Source organism: Hyperolius riggenbachi, chromosome 3 (assembly GCF_040937935.1).
Source record: "Hyperolius riggenbachi isolate aHypRig1 chromosome 3, aHypRig1.pri, whole genome shotgun sequence".
NCBI classification, from domain to species: Eukaryota; Metazoa; Chordata; class Amphibia; order Anura; family Hyperoliidae; genus Hyperolius; species Hyperolius riggenbachi.
Window position 1 is genome coordinate 411,180,608 of NC_090648.1, and position 20,128 is coordinate 411,200,735.

At 44.9% G+C, this 20,128-nt stretch overlaps 2 protein-coding genes across 3 annotated transcripts in view; one reads left to right on the forward strand and one right to left on the reverse strand.

Annotated features, from left to right (window-relative positions):
- The window catches only part of PDLIM4 (PDZ and LIM domain 4), a 316,081-nt gene that overhangs the window by 127,704 nt on the left and 168,249 nt on the right, over positions 1-20,128 (reverse strand). Inside the window, exons 3-4 of one of the 2 annotated variants that reach the window (XM_068277459.1) lie at positions 12,914-12,982; positions 11,879-11,957 (exon numbers count right to left, since the gene is read on the reverse strand). In XM_068277459.1, coding sequence (XP_068133560.1) covers positions 11,879-11,957; positions 12,914-12,982 — 148 coding nt within the window. The remainder of the gene's footprint in view (positions 1-11,878; positions 11,958-12,913; positions 12,983-20,128) is intronic. The other variant, XM_068277460.1, reaches the window with a different exon arrangement.
- The window catches only part of P4HA2 (prolyl 4-hydroxylase subunit alpha 2), a 634,411-nt gene that overhangs the window by 28,016 nt on the left and 586,267 nt on the right, over positions 1-20,128 (forward strand). The gene's annotated exons all lie outside the window — the stretch shown is intronic.

Genomic DNA, 20,128 nt, shown 5'->3' on the forward strand with positions numbered 1-20,128 from the left:
TCACACAGCCAATTGCATAGTACTTTACTCAGGCGGGTCTCCTTTTCTTTTTTATGCACCCAGTTGTGTAGGAGCTGTGACATTATCCCTGTGTGACGGTGAACCAGAAGCGTGGCCAGCCACTAATCTTCCTGCTTTTTTGATACTGTAAATGCAGGTGTCCCTCCATAGGCATAGCAACATGTACACATGCATGTGAAAGAGAGGTCCCCTGGGCTCATCTTGTCCTTCAATAAGCCCCCCCCCCCTCCCCCATATCTTCCTACCCGTCACCCTCCTCATCACCTATTGTCCGCACAATGCCTGGGGCACAAAAGCAAAAATATGGGCTGGACAGGTCCCGTCAAGCATCCCCAACTTGGTATCCTTAATCCTTTTCCTCCTCCTCCAGTTGAAACTCATGATGCTTGTTATGCAGTATGGAGTGGAATGTCACCCTCATCCTCTTCCTCCTCCCTCTCTCTTCCCCTCCTCTTGTCACTTTCCATCAGGCCACAAAGGGTATCATCAAGCAGAAAGATGATGGGTATGACGCTGTTGCAGCCTGACTGCTCTTGACTCACAACGTTTGTGGCCTGCTCAAAGGGTACCTTGCACAGCATCTCCATCTGCAGTCACGGAGAAATAGGCTAGCTGTGTGGCTGTACCATGGGCCCTGGGGCATCCATGCATCATGGTAATCAAGTAATGATGGGTGGTAAGCTTTTGCTCACATAGACGGGTGAGCATACGCAGGGTGGCATTCCATCTAGTTACAGTGTCCCATGTAATTGTATGTGGTGGCTCTTCTGTTGGCGTTGAATTTTGCTTTACACTGGGGCAGCAGTAGGAGGATGGTGGAAATGGCTGAAGATGGAGGGAGCCTGTTTCACTAAGTCCTCCAATCCTGGGGACGTACGGAGGAACTGCTGCACCACCAGGTTCAGTACGTGAAATAAGCAGGGTACAGTAAGCCAGCAGGGCATCAGCCAAGCTTCAGCCTCTTTCTGCAAAGCTGCCAAGACTCTGGCAGTGTGACTTCTCTTCCCCAAGGACACTAGTTTCAGCACTGCTTAGCAATACATGTGCATTGGTAGCCGTAGTGTCGTGCCTGCTTAACCACAGCTTGACACATCCATGTGACAAACTGTTGAAGATAAGCAAGCTATAAGATGGGGTCACACTTGCCAAAAATCTTGTGTGCTTTTTGCAATGGGAAAATGCAGATGATGCTTCCCAACACACAACTGCAGTTGAGTGGGAGCAATGTGCATTTTCTCACAGCAGTAAAAAAAAATACCAGCACTGCTGCTTTTTTTTGCACATTGCGTGCCATTCCTTATTGCCATGAGTCACCTGAGAGCAAGCTGGGACTCAAGTGTAGGAGCAGTTCAAAGGGCGCAATACGCACTGTGGCTAAAATATGTTGGCATAACGGGCACCCTTTTCAACAGAAGAACACCGGGGGTTAAGGTTAGAGGCCCATGGGGGGGGGGTTAAGGCTAGTTGGGTTAAGCTTAGTTATCCACCACGGGTTAATGTTAGGCACCACCCCTGCGAGAGTAGGGAAAGGTTAAGTCATAGTAGAATATCAGTAAATATTAATGATATTTTACTACATGAATGACTTCTGGCTATTTTGTGTGTCAACTGGAACCTTTATCAAATGTACACCTCAAGTGTGACCCCTGCCCTCTGAATCCTGAATTTTAACTAAAGGAATAGCTTTTTTTTCTCTCTCAACAAAGTAGAAATTCACTGTTTCCTGATGATTAACTGATAGAGATGATAAGTGGATGCAGCTGAAGCCATCATGTTTGACAAGAGCGTGGGGCAAAACGAGCCCTCAGGCACTGATTTAAGAATGGTCCTGCTCTGCATTACTGACATTTTCTTTGCAGATTTCTCCACATACATATAACATATTGACCGTGAGAGGCAATCAGTACAATCAGATTGCCATAATGAAACATTAACACATACAAACAGAAAAGTACCCTGCGGCAGGCAAATGCCAGATGGAGTTCAGATTCATGACCCTGGTTACATGAGAGCAGTAAAGGTTAACGTGTTTGATCTGCCATCTGGGTACATAATATTTGCTATCAGCTACAAGCGAGCAAAAAGAAACAGAAAATAAACTTTTTTTTACATCTGTATTCTTAAGAATATCGTAAATATTTTAATGCTGTAGCTTACTTTCCCCTGTTTATGTACAAGTATTGTATAGTGACTTATAGCAGTGACGTTATTTGCAGTAGTTTACAGGCTACACATTAAACAACCACATCAGTCCCAGGACAAAATAGGCTTTAATGTCCTAAAGTGTGTTAAATTATAGCATTGACTTAATATGCTGTGTTTACATATCAATTACGACATCAGTCCAGGTCCAATCACATACAAGTCTATGTTCTTATCAATGTATCCACAGCCCTGAGAGTTCACCTTAGTAATCCATTATGCTTACAAACACAAATGTCTGAGTATTATAAATAAATCTATTATTTTGTGCTGCACACAATCTCCAATTTCAATAAATATCACACTCAGAGAACGGAATCTGTTATCAAATGCAAAAGCAGTGGATGCTGGCAGGGATATTTTCCTAAACAAGGGATTGGTGCAATATTTGGGGAACAGGATTGTTTTATATTGTATTGAAGGTGGTTTTACTAATACAATTGCATTTGATAACAGATTCCGATCTCTGAGTGTAATATTTATTGACAAATGTCTGATTGTTGGTGATTCCTAAAGTAGAACCCCAGCTTGTTGTTTATTTGCTTTATATAGATGGGTATAGCTCCCAAATGCCCCCATTTTTTGGAGGGACAGTCTCACTTCATGCCGGGCACAACACACATGCATCCTCTGTAGTTGTGGGTGATGCCGAGTTGCCAATAGGGTCTTTAGGTCTGTAGAGAACCGTGGGTATGGGTTCAAGGAAATGAAAGAGTTTTAAGCCACTAAGGACACTCAATACGAGGCTCCCCTGTTCTCTGTTGAATCGCCAGTAATATGGCCCTGGAGTGTGTGTGTGTGTGTGTGTGTTTGTATGTACTTGTGTACTGGTCCTGCCTATCCTCTCTGCATACAATGACCCAATACAAAAGTCACAGCAGACACTTAAAGTGGTATAAACCATAGCCCTTTCAAAACAGTCACTGCCAGGGGCGTAGCAATCACCATAGCAACCATAGCGTTGCTATGGGGCCCGCCCGAGCCTTATGTCACAGGGGGCCTGCAAGGACCTGGAGGGGTGGCAGCATGAGGGGAGAGCTTGGTGGCACATCGGTGGGGAGGGGGGATGGGCCCCTTCCCCCTCCCTCACCTCGGGCTCTCCCCTCTGCGCTCCCCTCCAGCACTGATTATGCAGGCGGCAGGCAGCGGGGCAGCGGCGGGAGATACATACCTTCCGTGCGCTCCACCGATGCTCTTCTCTCTAGCCTCTGACGCGACTTCCTGTATAAACAGGAAGTTGCGTCAGAGGCTAGAGACAGGAGCATCCGTGGAGCACACGGAAGGTATGTATCTCCCGCCGCTGCCCCGCTGCCTGCATAATCAGTGCTGGAGGGGAGCGCAGAGGGGAGAACCCGAGGTGAGGGAGGGGGGGCCTGTCCCCCCTCCCCACCAATGTGCCACCAAGCTCTCCCCTCATGCTGCCACCCCTCCAGCACCCCAAAAATGGCCCTGAGTGGGCCCTAACCTAACCTGGGGGGTGCTGTCTGTCACTCACTACCTAACTGGGGGTCCCTGTCACTCACTACCTAACTGGGGGTCCCTGTCACTCACTACCTAACTGGGGGTCCCTGTCACTCACTACCTAACCTGGTGGTCCCTGTCACTCACTACCTAACCTGGGGTCCCTGTCACTACCTAACCTGGGGTCCTTGTCACTCACTACCTAACTAGGGATCCCTGTCACTCACAACCTAACTGGGGGTCCCTGTCACTCACTACCTAACTGGGGGTCCCTGTCACTCACTACCTAACTGGGGATCCCTGTCACCTGTCACTCACAACCTAACCTGGGGGGCGCCTGTCACTCACTACCTAACCTGGGGGTCCCTGTCACTCACAACCTAACCTGGGGGGCGCCTGTCACTCACTACCTAACCTGGGGGGCTCCTGTCACTCACTACCTAACCTGGGGGTCCCTGTCACTACCTAACTGGGGGTCCCTGTCACTACCTAACCTGGGGGTCCCTGTCACTCACTACCTAAACTGGGGGCTCCTGTCACTACATACACTGGGGGGTCCCTGTCACTACCTGAACTGGGGGCTCCCTGTCACTACCTGAACTGGGGGGTACCTGTCACTACTTACACTGGGGGGCTCCTGTCACTGCCTGAACTGGGGGGCTCCTGTCTCTACCTGAACTCGGGGGCTCCTGTCACTACCTGAACTGGGGGACTCCTGGCGCTACCTTAACTAGGGGGCACCTGTCACTACCTAAACTATCCAGGCCAGCCAGCCCAGCATTACCACCAGCCAACCAGCCCAGAATCCCTGTCAAAAAGGCCACAGCATCACCACCAGTCAGCCACAACATCACTGCCAACCCAGCCACAGCATCGGCCACAGCATCACCCCCAGCCAACCCGGCCACAGCATCACCACCAGCCAGGCCACAGCATCACTGCCAGGCCTTTCAGCCCACACATCACCCCCAATCCAGCCAAAAACAGTATTGCCAGGCCAGCCAGACACAGCAGCCAGTAGAGGAGAATTCAGAAGCCAGGTGAGAGGTGTCTACCATATTAAGGGGGCATTCTGCCTATTTATGTGAAATGCTGTCTATTTATGTGCCTCATGACTGCTGAATTTGTATTGTTGGGGACCTCATGATTGCTGAATTTGTCTTGGGGGCCTTATGATTTGTTGGGGGCCTCATGATTGCTGAATTTGTCTTGTTGGGGGCCTCATGATTGCTGAATTTGTCTTGTTGGGGGCCTCATGATTGCTGAATTTGTCTTGTTGGGGGCCTCATGATTGCTGAATTTGTCTTGATAGGGGCCTCATGATTGCTGAATTTGTCTTGTTGGGGGTCACATGATTGCTAACTGCAAGACTATGGGAAAAGCTGAATCATAATCATATGAGACAATAGCATTAAACCTACTTTTTTAGCTTTTTAAAACAGAAAATAAAACTGGGAGGTTCTAAAAAAATGAATATATTTTTCAGGAGTAGGAAGGATGAAATTGTTTATCTTCACAGTTTATTTTCAACTTGGATTTTCCATAATGTTCATGTATGAGTTAAAACTTTTGTACAGTATTTAGATTAAATTGCTGTTGCCACAAGGGGGCCCAGTGATTTCTAGTTACGCCCCTGACCACTACCTAAACTGGGGACACCTATAGACCTGGCTACTTATACTGTACTTAGAGGGGTGTGGGAATGTTGGGGTGGAGGGTCCTAAGTAATGTTTGGGTGGGAGGTCCGAGGTCCGTGGGGATGGAAGGTTGTGGGGGGGGGGGGGGCATAAATCTTTTTTGCTATGGGGCCCAGTCATTTCTAGCTACGCTAAATTAATTAACTTTCCAGTTTCTTATAATTGTCCTCATTGCTAGGGCTATATGTCCATGTCAGCTCTCAGTTCACAGCACTGCTACAAAGATCTGTCTATCTCTATTTTTGAAAGGACAGATGTGGGTCAGATCGTGGAAAATTAAGAGGTATTTATTATGTTAATAAACCCTATAATATAAATGATCAAACTATGTTCGCACTACAAACACAGCTACTTTTAATATTCGTATATATTTAGCTTGTATTGTTATTACATTTTGTCTGCTTATACAGATGGAAATGATACACTAAGTAGGGGGATAGAAATGTGATACACTTAATTTTGTTAGTAGTTTCAAACACTCTTAAACTTAACAACCATGCCTAATGTCGGTGAGAATGTTTTTCATGCCCTAAGAAAGAGCTTACCTAGTCCTTGCCATCAATCACACAAGTACTGCTTAGAATTTCCTCTGTCAAGGCAAAGCTTGTATACAATATATTTCCACTCTGATTATGGCATCCTAAGGGAACCAGCAGATTGGAAAGATATGTGGTATGTTACAAGAAAGGTCCTGTTCAAATTTCATCTGACAGTCAGATAAATGGCTATCGTGCTCTTAGATCCTTGTTGCTACTTGACCCAGAGTAAGTGAATGGCAACAAGTCTGCTGCCACATACATTATACCATCTACACTAAACTCTGATTAACAAACCTTCCAGTAGCCGCTGGGAGTTACTGTGACAGATGGTTTTCCAGATATTAGGCCAGTTTCTGTAACCATAGTGTTTCTGTCTTGGTTCTGCTACGAATCACAACATTACTAATAAATTTACAAAAAGAAAAGTTGTGAGTAGGAAATTATGTGTAATATCTGTTATATAACTTATTTTGGGTTTTCACTGTTGTCTCTCCCTTGAGAGAGGTTTTGCGTTCCATCCTGTGCCTGGTCACTCTGTGAATTTTAATGTGAGACCTGGTGGTCCTGGTCAGGAAATAATGAACAGCAATAAAACCTTGATGGAGTGTTAACTCTTTCTCACTACTTAAAAAGGTTCTATTTGAGGCTGTCTCTGTTGTGTAGAGTTACCCTGTATAGGCATGAGCAATATACAATATATTGCCAAAAGTATTGGGATGCCTGCCTTCACACACACATGCACTTTTAAGCTATACTATGGAGTTGACCCACCCTTTGTAGCTATAACAGCTTCTGCTCTTCTGGGAAGGCTTTCCACAAAGTGTGCTTTTGACAATTTTTAACCATTGTTTCAAAACAGCATTTGTTGTGGGGTCAGGTGCTGATGCTGAATGAGAAGGCCTGCCACCAAGTCTCTGCTCTTATTCAACCCAGAGGTGTTCTATCGGATTGAGGTCAGGTTTTGTTCAGACCAGTCAAGTTCCTTTACACCAAACTCACTCATTCATGTCTTTATGGACATTGATGTACTGGTGCGCAGTCATGTTGGAAAAAAAAAAGGAGCCACCCCCAAACTGTTCACACAGAGTTCAGAGCATGAAACTATCAAACATGTATTGGCATCCTGAGGCATTCAGTGTTCATTTTGCTGGAACCTATGGGCAAAGCCCAACCTCTGAAGGACCCTACACCATAATCACCACTACACCAAACTTTACACTTTGCACATTGTCATCAGGCATGTACCTCTTTCCTGGCATCTGACAGACCCAAACACATCCATCAGAATGCCAGAGAAGTGTGAAAATGGAAAAAATGAAGAGTGTCTTTATAAAATTGCCATAGAAGTATGAAATGGAGGGCTTCTTTAAAAAAAATAAATATATACACACACACACACACACACACACACACACACACACACACACACACACACACACACACACACACACACACACACACACACACACACACACACATACACACACATCAAATCAAATCAAATCAAAATTGGTTTGATTTTGGTTTAACTGCTCCAGGACTAGCACCAGACCATACCTCACTTAATAACAGAGCCTGTAGGTGGTACAGTGTGCTGGAGCGTTTGTTTAAAACTACTTTTCTTATGTTCCAAGTTGCCAAGCTCATCTCTCAACTGACACACTTCCTCCTTTTATTGCTGCTTATAGCCACTGTGCCCTGCATTGTAGATCCAGGGCAAGTCTGAAGACACAGTGAATACAGACACAGCAGCTGATGGAGGAGGAAAAACGGCATAAGCTGAGCCTGGAGTTTTGTGACTCAGGACTGGTAGCTATACACTATCACCCCAGCACACTTGACTGCCTATAGACTTGTGAGGAAACGCGGAAAAGCTGCCGTCTCTCAGGGTGAGGCGGCTGTTTCCGCGTCCAGCATGACGTCACAACGCGGAAAAACCGCTGCATGCCGCATAGGCAGAGCGGCGGAATCCGCATTGGGAACGGCGGAATCCGCATTGGAAGCGGCGGAATCTGCATTAGAGGCAGCTCCCACGCTCGGTTCACTGGATACATTGCAAGGCTGTACTGGTGTGGCTGGGACTGATAGTCCTCCAAGATTCAGAGTGACACGCGCGCGCGCACTGAGGCAAAGCTTATATAGCAGCCAGAAGTAGGTCAGCTGACCAAGCTGGTCAGCTGACAATTCTGAGCCCTCTCATTGGTCCAGCACTTAGGGAGGGGCTGGAGAGTGGCTGTGTATATATACTGCTGGCTGTTCAGTTGCTGGTTGTCTGGCGTTGCGATCATTACGTGGTAGCACGCAGACCTGAGTCAGATCCGAAAGTGTGCCGGGACCAGCTGGAGCTGTAATCCTACACTTAGCTAGATTTGTTGATAGTTTAAAGTACTAGTTTGATTGTGATTATCTGTAATGACCTTCTGCCTGCCTGACCATTCTCCTGAATTCTGATCCTGTACTTTGTCTTTCTGATACTCTGTTTCCGAACCCCGGCTCGTCCTTAGACTCTGCATCTGCCTTCTGATTTTGTACCTCGATATTTCTGATACCCTGTTGCCGAACCCTGCTTGTACTTCAGACTTTCGCCTCTGCCTTCTGAAACTGTACTTTATCTGTCCGTGTGTTTACGACCTGGCTTGTCCGACCTCGAGAACCGACCTTACTGTTAGAGGTGGTTCCCAGTCCTGATAGTGACACTCCCTCTTGAGTGTCACTCTCGTTCTGTCGTTCCTTCTCTCAGCCTGACTCCTCCCTCCGGGAGAGTCCAGAAGGAATTGGGCAGTACTCCTTACTGCTCTGAGGCTCAGTCCTCTCATTATACTGTTTGCACCAAACACTCTGCTTAGGTGTCCAGAGGTTAGCTTGTATATCGGATTATCGGTGATACTGCAGATCATCTATAATCTGGTATATATCTGTATTTCCAGTGATACTGCTGATCACCGGTAATCAGATCCTCTCTGTGCTACACCGATCGTTACAAGACTCCATGGGTGAATCCTTTATGTAATCCAATGGCGTAAAAAGAAGGAGCACACCTGAGCTCTATGTGCCTAAATACAGGGAGAAGGTGACTGAGAAGCATGGCTCTGCTGCACACACTGTAACAGTAGACCTGTAGGGAGGACCATCCATCTAATGACATAGTCAGCAAGATGGAAATGTTTTAAATTTGAAGTGTTAGTTCACAAAAGACTACAGAAATGTGTTGATGCTTTTAAACTATATTAAGGATCTTCCTTTTCAAGTCCTTAAAATAACTATGTACCGTGCACAGCACTGCATGCAGAGCTCACAGCTCAATAGCAGAATACAAACGCTATTTCTCAAAGGGAGACAAAAGCCACCTAATACTGCTACTTGGAGGGTGTTGGGACAAAGGCCACCTAATGCTGATATCTGAGGGGTGGGGGACAAAGGCCACCTAATACAGCTATGTGGTAAGGAGGCACAAAGGCTGCTTAATACCACTATATGGAGGGGATGGAAGAATGCAAAGGCCACCTAATACCACTATTTGGGGGATGGGGGGAGTGAATGTTTATTTTTGCCCAGAGACTCATTTCACCTAAACCAGGCTGTGGATTATCCATCTAAAGCCACATGGTTACCGGCTGTGACTCCTCCAGTGAGTGCAGTCTTGTTTGTTCGCAGCAAATATTGTTAAAGTGTACCAGAAGTGATAGGACTGTTCTGTGCATACCTAGCATTATTTTTCTCCTTTGTATTCCTATGTTGACAGTCCTACTATCAGAACAGTCATGCTTAGCTCAGCTTGGAGATTCCTGTCTACTCCTCTCCGAAACACTCCTGCGTGAACCATATCTCTACCCACTTTCAATTTATCTCTTATGCAGGAGAACAGAGGCGCCAAAAGGATAAAAGGAAGCTAAATGAGCTTAAAAACCAAATTCTTGGTAAATAGAGGTTTGATCCCGCTTCCTCAGGCAATAACAACGGAGCAATAGCATATGTGGTCAGTAGAAGGTGCCTGGCTCTTCTACTGACCACATATGCTATTGCTCCGTTGTTATTGCCTGAGGAAGCGGGATCAAACCTGCGAAACGCGTTGCATATTTGGAGTTCATAAATAAAATATATTGACTGTCTTTACTACAGTCGTTGTGTGTCTACTTGGAGGAGGTAAGTCCACCACTACCTCCTCTATTTACCAAGAATTTGGTTTTTAAGCTCATTTAGCTTCCTTTTATCCTTTTGGCGCCTCTGTTCTCCTGCATAATATTGAGTCCACCCTGGGTGGAGGGTTGAACCCCCTTTTTTCTCATCTACAGAGAGCGACTTCTTATTCCTGAGTGGGGTCAGGAAAATCTCCCCACCTGCCTTTACAGTGGTTGCCTAATGGTAACCCTGGTTTGTGAGTACTAATATTTACTCTATCTAGTAACCATTTACAAGTACATATTACACTATTGGGGCTCTTGGTGTTCCTTGTTTTTTCAATTTATCTCTGCTTATCCTAAAGCCACATACACACGCTCAATAAAAGCCTTTTAAATGCACGATTATCAAACAACTTGAAAAAGTTGGACAAGACAACTTCTGTCAAGATGACAAGGCGTTATCACTGATAAAAGACGACCAACAACTAAGACGCAGCTCAAGTCAATCCAACAGTTGGATTGACTTGAGATGCATCTTATCAGTCGTTGTTCACCTCTTATAATTGATAACGCCTTGTCGTCTTGACAAAAGTTATCCGACTTTGCTTGACAAACGTTGTCCAACTTCTTTAATTTGTTTGATAATTGTGCCTTTAAAAGACTTTTGTTGAGCGTGTGTATGAGCCTTTACGCTGTAAAGGAAGATAGGTGGAATGTCACATCACAGAGGGACATTTCTGGGAGGAGCAAACAGCAGCATTTGGGCTGACATAGCCAATACTGTGATGACGGTCTGATTCAACTAGACTTTTAAATTTAAAGTGACACTGAAGTAAAAAAAAAAAAAAGTTATGATGTAATCATTATCATAACTTTTGTTTGTACTATATTATTATTATATTATAATGAATTGTATGTGTAGTACAGATTATTAATAGAACATTAGTCGCAAAAAAAGGTCTATATTTTTAGGTTAATTTATATAGCTATTTTTATAATATTGCATTATTCTTTCATATTTGCAATTACAAACCACACACTGTATTTTAAAATATGAGTCAGAGCTAATGATCCTTTGAACTCCCCTGCAGTAAAAGCTTATCTGAAGCTGTGTCTTACTGTTTCTTTGATGTATAAGTGCTTCAGAAAATTCTGATTAAGTTAGTCGGAGAGCTCAGAGAAGCTCTTTTGCAAAGATAACAAGTGAAGTTTCTTAAAGTGTAACTGTCGGGCATAAAATCAAGAATCAATTTTTATCTGGTAAACAAGTAATAAGGATGCTAACCAGGCAATCCAAAAGTTAAAATCAGTATTACTTTTCTTGTTTATAAATGATCATCCTCCAGTTTACCTGACTCTTATTTGGTACACACAAAATTTGATACACAAAGAGGAAGTTGCAGGGCATGCTGGGTTGTCCTTTTTTGCTGCTTTACTTCCCCTCAGACTTAACTAATGCAGCCTGATTGGCTGAAGCCTCTTTCCCTCCTGTTTTCCCCTCCCACACCTCTGTTCTGTGCATGACACCTCAAATGTATTCATTTTTACATTACTTCATGTTAACTTTAAAGAACAAAATATTAAAAAAAGGGTTAAAGTTAATATTAACATTCATAGTTTGCATGATTCCACAAGCCTTCATGAATCAATTCTGCCGTTTGGGCTATAAACTGACAAGCACTGAAGTAAACCATATATTGCGTCAGTCATTAATTATACAGAAGATTTATTATTACTGTTCATTGTTTGTAACAGTCTTTGGAAATAATTGTGCACCCCCCTCCAAAAAAAATACTGTTATTGCTTTAGTAAATCACTACTGCTAACCGCTGTTTACCTGTAGCTCTGACTCCAGACTATACTTCCGAGGCTGCTGCCTTAATTCTTCTGTTGGCGACCAGGCCCTTCCCTCACACCTGCAATTAGAAGGCAAACTATAGTCACTTATTAGTCACCAACATCAGTCAGAGGTAAATAAGACCATTCTTGGCAGATAACAATGCAGTGAATGAGTAACACCACTTCATATTTAGATTACATGGTACTGATTACATTGGTAGTGCTTATCTGCAGGTAAAATCTGTGTCATTACTATTGTACATCTGAACACCTGTGTTCCTTCAGGAGCAGGCCGAATATAAAAAGAGAATAAAGTGTGTTCCACTTAAGACCAACTTTATTTGGTTTGTAAAAAGCTAGTTGGAATTATTGGAATTAGGTATTGTGCAATGAATTTAAGTGAGCCAATTTTTCTGTTTGTTATTCTTCAACTTTAAGGGTGCATACAGTAGTTGCAGTCTGACTGACTGCTTCCTTGTAGACCAGGGATGTTGCTCTCCAGTTGTCAAGGGCCATGGTCCTCACACATTTTTGCACAGCTCAAGTTAGTTGATGGGACTGAATCAGGAAAGGTGTGGTTCATCAAGAAGAACCTAAACACTGGTATGAGTATGGCCCTCAAGGACAGGAGTTCAACATCTGTGCTCCAGACCAATGGTTTCCTCACATCATCCATGAACTAGAGATCACCCATATGGGCGGGCCTGGTCTGTTACAAAAAGGACATGTGAAAGACCATCCCACAGAAAACCAGTATTTTGTTTTTATGGTTGCAAGCTGAATCACATTCAGGATTCTTACCATTCAATCAATATCTCCAAGATGCTTATTTGCTTCCACACTTTTTAAACTGTCTTTAAACATATCTGTGGTTTTATTTTGTGGGAGGGGCAAAGACATAACCACCAGTTCTCTGATATTAGAAGCCACTGGCTGATCTGAAGCCTCGGGTTACCACCCAAATGTAATATATCGTTTGGCCTTTAGTTAGATTTGGCAAATGAACCTGCTTTACTTTGTAATTTTTTCATACCTCTCAGGGTCAACAATTGGGGTTTCTGCAGGGTCCACAGGCACGAAACCTGCCATCTGTCTTTTCTTCCTGTAAATAAATCATAATCTGATTATGGGAGGTGCCCAAAAATTTTAAAAACAGCATAAGAAAAATAAACCTACCTCCTGAAAATGCCCACGCAAGCTTAAAAACCCACAACATTTGGTTCAGCAATATGATAGAGGTATGTGTATATGGTAGTGATCGTGTGGCTTAAGCTTGTGTAGTCTGTTCCAGATGGTGAGTTTATTTTGCTTACATTATGTTTTAATAATTGTATTTTCGGGCACTTCCCACACTTATATTATGGTTCATTTGACACCTACTTTAACAATTAGTTTTTATCACTTTCTGTTTTTATTAATAAAAATATTTTTGGAAGAGTGACCTCACCACCCCTGGCATCTGCCAAAAGTAGTTATGGGCTTTTATTTACATGCCTGCTAAGTGGTTTCTCAACGGTGACTCACTTTTGTAAGTACAAATTCTTATTTTTGTTCTATTGCCACTAATTGTTCCCAACATACCATACTATATTAGCGCCTGAAGATTGCAATATACTACGCCATATTGCTTATTAGTACTGTACAAATTTTAAAGGACCAATTCTATAATATTCTTGTCATGAAAATAGAGGAAGATCTCAAATACATGTATGTTTGCTTACAAATATTGCTGCTGGCCAGATTCACGTGAAAGCTCAAATTATCTGACATCAGTATTCACTTCAGAAAATTCTACACTAAATAACTGATGTTCAAGGGAAGGGTTGGTAAGCTCAGCAGGCAGTCCCATAACTTGTCCATAACCGCTGGTGGAGACTTTGAATGCATGATTATTTTCTTCTTTTTTTTTTGGTTAGAACTTCACTTGGTTTCCCAAGGTGCTTACTAAATATCTACCTTAAAGGGTACATGCGGTGACATGTATGTACATTGCCAAGCATACAAATATCTATGCAGTGGTCCTTTCCTTCTTTTTCTACCTGACAGAATTAAACATCAGTTATGGAAGTGACAGTTTCTCTCCATTGGGGCCCTAGTTGGGCTGTAATGTAATCCCCACTGATAAGGTCCAGCCATAAAACTCTTTCCTGGAAGAGAACAGCTTCTGAGTGAGGAGGACAGACAAGAAAATTAATAGTTCACATATTTTATCTTCTGGAAAATTGAAATACATCTTTTTTTAAGCTGACACAGAAAAAACTGTGGGAGTCAAAAAATGTTAGGCATAAAAGGACAGATTCAATTGTTTATCTCATTGGTTAATTTTAATCTTGGGGTTCCTTTAACAATGTCTTATTTACCTAATTAAAGGCTGTAGTACTAAATATATCATAAAAATAAAATTATTAGGACTATAGATTTCTTTTAAGCTTTTGGAATCTTCCCAATCCTGCCTCCAGCATTTCTCGCTCTTTAATCCAACATTATTTATTTGGTTGTGAATAGTGTGGCAACATGATAAAAATTGGAGAAACCTTATGGCCTTGAGAATGCAATGCAGATTTATAACTTTAATATGAAATCTAGTGGTGGCGGGTACCATAAATAGAGTATAGAAACAAAAGAATGTTGAGAATTCTTTACTCAATAAAATTGTTTTATTTCTTGCCGTCTCTTACACTTTTGGAGATTTTTTCCCACTTCCTGTCTGGACAGAGACACAGTAGGACATCCACAAAACATTTTACAGAGGTCCCAACCCCTTGCTGCACATTATGCCATTATTAAGCCCCATCTACACCATACAATTTTTTGTCTGATTCGATTCATTGATTTGATTCTATTCAATCCGACATGTCCGATCGTGATTCGATTCAATTCAATTTGCCATTGCAAAACAATGGAAAATGGAATTAAATCCCGATTGGACATGTCGGATTGAATCGAATCAATGAATGGAATGGAATCAGACAAAAAATGGTATTGTGTAGATGGGGCTTTAAAGTCAGGTGAATTGGGCATAAATGCCCTTTTACAGTGAAATTGATTTATTTCCATTAAAGCTAAATAAAAAAAATTTCAGCAGTTTACAAATGATTAGTCGCCAGTCTGTGACATAATTAACATGGTTTTTACAGGATACCTATGAACTATCTGGCTTAACATTTGTTTCCCACATGAAGAGAATTCCTAAACACTGGAGTAATTCTAGCCCAAGTCACAGTATAATGAATCTGATGGTGTGTGCATTTCAATCCAGCACATAGGAGAAAGTGCTATTTCTTACACCTACTCTTGAAGTGCAGAGGAATGTGCATATGTCAAGATTTCATATGTTCAAAGATTTGTGTTCAAGGTATAAACAACATTTATTTAATCGTTTTCTCTGAGGGTGTAAGAATAACATGAAATAGCCTCTGCTGTTTAAGCGTATTAAAATACATAAGGATGGGCATATGAAGAAAGGCTTAAAGTGTACCTGTGACTTTAAAAAGGATAAACGATAGATTCTTACCCTTGTAGGGGGAAGCCTCTGACATCCCCCATCCTCCTCGAACTTGCTGTTCCAGCACTGGGACCCTCTAATCCTATTCAACCAAGGTTTGTTGAAAGGGTTCACATGGCCATGCTCCCTTCTGTGCAGGAGTAGAGATGGCCCGAACCTCTGAATTTAGGTTCACGAACCTACCACGAAAGTTCGGTTTGTGCAAACTTTCACGAACTGCAATAGACATCAATGGGGAGGCGAACTTTAAAAACTAGAAAAATGTATGCTGGCCACAAAAGTGATGGAAAGATGTTTCAAGGGGTCTAACACCTGGAGGGGGGCATGGTGGAGCGGGATACACACCAAAAGTCCCCGGGAAAAATCTGGATTGGACGCAAAGCAGCGTATTAAGGGCAGAAATCACTTTGAATGCTAAATTGCAGGCCTAAAGTGCTTTAAAACCTCGTGCATGTGTATACATCAATCAGGGAGTGTAATTAGAGTACTGCTTCACACTGACACACCAAACTCACTGTGTAACGCACCGCAAGTAGCTGTTTGCGTAGTGACGGCCGTGCTGGACTGGTGCGCACCATGGCCAGAGTGCAGGCCGTGGCGGTTTTCAAGCCCATATGGTCACCGGGCTGTGGTAGCTCAATGGTAGAACAACAGTAACTGTCCAGCTGATCAAATTTGGTCTGTCCACAATAAAGCAACGGCCTTATTATCTCTGGTGTGCCACCCCCCGAGACACTCATATAGCCACCGGTCATTGCTTCACTGTGATACGCAAGCCCCTTCACCGCGGCAAGGTAATGATCACAAAGGGGAATGGGCACATGTACATGCCTTTTGTTTTGTTGTTGCAGCTGCACTGCAGCCAGAAAAATTAGGCAGGCATGTACACGCACCAGAAAAATTATTATAGCGGCTGCTGCTAGCAGCGGCCTTAAAAATTCAGGAATCCGCCTGGAGTCCTGGACCCTGTTGGTGGTGGCGGAGAAGGCAGTCAAGTGGCCTGCAGGCAGAGATGCTGTGTGGGGAGCGACTTAGTCTTGGGGCAGGCAGCCAGTCACACGGCGTGCAGGCAGAGATGCTGTGTGTGGGGACTGACTTAGTCTTCGGGCGGGCAGTAGCCCTCCGGGATCCATGACTCATTCATTTTGATAAAGGTGAGGTACTGAACACTTTTGTGACTTAGGCGACTTCTCTTCTCAGTGACAATGCCTCCAGCTACGTTGAAGGTCTTTTCTGACAGGATGCTTGAGGCAGGGCAACACAGAAGTTGGATGGCAAATTGGGACAGCTCTGGCCACAGGTCAAGCCTGCACACCCAGTAGTCCAAAGGTTCATCGCTGCTCACAGTGTCTACATCCACACTTAAAGCCAGGTAGTCGGCTACCTGCCAGTCCAGGCGTTGGTGGAGGGTGGATCCGGAAGCTAAGGCGAGGCGTTGGACTAAAGAATGTCCGCATGTCCAACATCACCATGAGATCGCTGGAGCGTCCTGTCCTTGCCTGCGTGGACATGGGAGAAGAATTAAAGGCAGTGGTACCTTTATTGCGTTGTGCTGTGACATCACCCTTAAACGCATTGTAAAGCATATTTGCCAGCTTGTTCTGCATGTGCTGCATCCTTTTTGCCGTTCTGGCGAGTTGGTAACATGTCCAGCACTTTGTGCCTATACCGAGGGTCTAGTAGCGTGGCCAGCCAGTACAACTAATTCCCCTTGAGTTTTTTAATACGGGGGTCCCTCAACAGGCTGGACAGCATGAAAGACGCCATCTGCACAAAGTTGGATGCAGACTTACTATCCATCTCCTCTTGCTCTTCCTCAGTGACGTCAGGTAAGTCCTCCCTTGAGCCACAAACCATACCACGGGAACGTCGAGCCGCACAAGCCCTCTGCGATGCCTGCTGCGGATGTTCTGCTGCCGCCTCCTCCTCCTCCAAAGAAACACCTTCCTCATCATCCGAGTCTGACTCCTCTTCCCCACACGACTCTTCCTCCTCCTCCCCCCTCTGTGTTGCCGCAGGTGTTGAGGAAACATCTGATTCTGATGTAAATTTCTCCCACAACTGTTCCTGCCATAACTGTTCCTCTACATGCTCCTTCACAGCTTGATCCACCACTCTACGCACGGCACGCTCCAGGAAGTAAGCATACGAGATCAAGTCGCTGATGGTGCCTTCACTGCGACTCACCAGGTTGGTTACCTCCTCAAACGGCCGCATGAGCCTGCATGCATTTCACATCAGTGTCCAGTTGTCGGGCCAGAACATCCCCATCTCCCCAGATTGTGTCCTTTTACTGTAATTGTACAGGTACTGGGTGACGGCTTTCTCCTGTTCTAGCAGACGAGAGAACATGACCAGGGTCGAATTCCAGCGAGTCGGGCTATCACATATCAAGCGTCTCACCGGCAAGTTGTTTCTCCACTGAATGTCCACAAAGCGTGCCATGGCCGTGTAAGACCGCCTGAAATGCCCACATAATTTCCTGGCCTGCTTCTCTAAGCCTGGGTATTTTGACACAAATCTTTGAATGACTAGATTCAGCACATGTGCCATGCAGGGTACATGTGTCAGCTTTCCCAAATTCAAAGCAGAAAGGAGATTGCTGCCGTTGTCACACACCACGTTGCCGATCTCCAGCTGGTGCGGGGTCAGCCACTTATAGACCTGTTTGTTAAGAGTAGCCAGGAGAGCTGCTCCAGTGTGACTCTCCGCTTTGATGCAAGACATGTCTAAGATGGCGTGACACAGTCGTACCTGGCTTACAGCAAAGGCCCTGGGGAGATGGGGCTGTTTACCCGGAGAGGAGATCGCAGCACCAGTAGAGTTGAACTGCCACTCAGCCAAGGAGGAGGAGGAGGACGACAGCAAAGAGGATGTAGCAAGAGGAGAGGAGGTGGCAGGAGGCCTGCCTGCAAGCCGTGGAGGTGTCACAAGTTGGTCCGCTGCACAGCCATGTACTCCCTGCTTGCCATCGGTCACCAGGTTGACCCAATGGGCTGTGCAAGTAATGTACCTGCCCTGACCGTGCTTGGCAGACCAGGCATCCGTGGTCAGGTGGACTCTTGACCCAACGCTGTGTGCCAGAGATGACACCACTTGCCTCTCAACTTCACAGTACAGTTTGGGTATCGCCTTTTTAGAAAAATAATTGCGGCCTGGTATCTTCCACTGCAGTGTCCCAATGGCCACAAATTTAAGGAAAGCCTCAGAGTCCACCAGCTTGTAAGGTAACAGCAGGCGTGACGGAACTGTTAGCTCGCCAGCTGTTACCATACAAGCTGGTGGATTCTGAGGCCTCTGAGACACGGGCAAGGGGGTGACTTGCAGAAATTGGCTTCTTCCGCTCAAAGATTTATTTCCCAGACACCTGGCTGCTGTGGGCAGTGGAGCAGGAACCGCTCAAGGTCGGAGGCAGAGTGGAGGAGGGTGGCTGTGAAGGTTCAAGGGAGAAAGTGGCTGAAGATGCTGCACCTGAAAGAGGAAGAGGAGAAGGAGGGTGGCTTTTCTTTTGTGTGCTGCTTTTGCTCAGGTGCTCTTTCCATTGCAGTTTGTGCCTTTTCTCCATGTACCATCATAAGGCACTTGTCCCTACGTGAGTGTTGGCCTTTCCATGGCTCAATTTTTGGAGGCCGAGAGAACAGATGGCATTGCTCCGATCTGAGGCAGACACATTAAAAAATGTCCAAACCGCTGAGCCACCCTGGGGTGATGGCACTATGGTGGCATCAGCAGCTGACGTTGAAGTGCATGTTGGCTGGCTGTACATAGGTGGCGATACATGGCACCAGACACTGCCACCAGCTGTTTCTGATGATGAGCTCCCCCTGCTTCTTTCAGGAACTCGTCTCCTCCTACTCCTTTCTGACTCCCCCTCTGAACTGTCCCCTTGGTCAGCTTGTCTACTAGGAACCCATGTGGGATCCGTATCATCATAATCATCATAATCATCCTGCCCAGCTTCGCTTGCCTCAGACACCTCCAAAACTGCATCAACAGCAGGTACTTCATCCTCCTTCTCCTCACACGTTACGTCCATAGTGTCGCCACCTAACTCAGACATATGAGGTGGTGTAACTTGCTTAGCGCCTTCATACGGTTGTAACAATAATGGCTGTAAATCAGTTCATTCCCCACCAATTAACTCCTGCGAAGTGTCAAATGCAACGGATGTGGTGCTTGTAGTAGCGCTGGTGGCTACGGAAGATGAGGTGTTCTGTGTTAAATAGTCAGCCACGTCCTGACAAACTTGGGAGTTGATGGTACGTGCCTTCTTCTGAGCACTGTACTTTGGGCCAGGGCCGCACGAAATCACATCAACACGACCTCGCACAGGCCTGCCGGGTGGCCTTCCTTTGGGTCTGCCTCTACCTCTACCTGTTTTGTCCCTTGTGTCCATATCGGGGGGGATGAAGTGAAAGGTATGCACTGACTTAACTAATACCATGTGCAGTCACACAGGTGCAGTTAACAGGTATGCACGGAGTGGTATATCACACTGCGTGCACTCACGTAGGTAGGTGGGTGCACTGAACACAACAGGTAGGTATATGCAGTGATGAGGTGGATGCACTGAACACAACAGGTAGGTATATACAGTGATGGGTATAACAATGTGCACCTGTCATACACAGACAGGTAGCGGACAGGCACAGTGACACTGCGTGCACTCAACTCACGTAGGTGGGTGGGTGCACAGTGAACAACAGGTAGGTAGGTATATGCAGTGATGGGTATTACAATGTG